At 40.2% G+C, this 697-nt stretch overlaps 1 protein-coding gene across 1 annotated transcript; it reads right to left on the bottom strand.

Moving 5' to 3' along the window:
• Nucleotides 1-20: 20 nt before the first annotated feature.
• Nucleotides 21-325, bottom strand: Tsp_15034 (conserved hypothetical protein; the record flags this gene model as incomplete). Its single annotated transcript, XM_003370932.1, has 1 exon — nt 21-325. A coding segment is annotated over exon 1 (305 nt), but the record flags the coding sequence as incomplete, so codon positions are not given.
• Nucleotides 326-697: the final 372 nt, after the last annotated feature.

The raw sequence follows: 697 nt of genomic DNA, 5'->3' as shown, positions 1-697 counted from the left end.
TTTGCTCAGCAGTGATCCACAGATCCTGTCGCCTGGCCAGAAGTTGTGGGTATCTCTGTACTGAACGGCCGTAGTACATTGTGTTTTGGGCCTGGTCCCACGATGGAAAATATGGGGCAGTATCTGCGCTAGTGGAGGCATTATTTGCCAGATCATCATATATCTCTGTTACTGGATTCTGATCCCCTGCAGCCAGCCGTTTCAATTCATTCAGCTGCTGGTATAATGTATGCGGGTCCACTCTTCGGCCATCTGCATGCTCGCAAGTTTGTATTACTTGAGTAGCATCCAGATTAGTATACAGTTTTCCACAGCAACCTCTCATTCCTTAAATTCGAAACGAAATGGCTTGCGTATGATATTACACAACAATAACATCATGCTATATTAAAACAATTCCATTTACCGATGCACATATCCAACATTTGTCATTGCAATTTGTGCGTTTCAGGGTGTAGCACAGTTCTCTGTATACTAATTTCTGTTGGTTTTTTTGGATAGATGCAAACTGAATTTCATCGTCCTTCCATCAGTAAGAACTTTCGAACACAAAGCACTGAACTCAAATGCAAGACCAAACAAAAATTGATAGTCTGAACTATTCAAAGCGTAAATTTGTCATGCATCATTTCTCAGATAAGAAAATTAATCATTAGAAAGCAATAAATCAAATGCTTAAATGTTGCAACAGTGGCAG

Source organism: Trichinella spiralis, assembly GCF_000181795.1.
Source record: "Trichinella spiralis strain ISS 195 chromosome Unknown Scfld308, whole genome shotgun sequence".
Taxonomy (NCBI): domain Eukaryota; kingdom Metazoa; phylum Nematoda; class Enoplea; order Trichinellida; family Trichinellidae; genus Trichinella; species Trichinella spiralis.
Note: the sequence above shows the minus strand (reverse complement) of the source record. Positions and strands in the feature narration are given on the sequence as shown.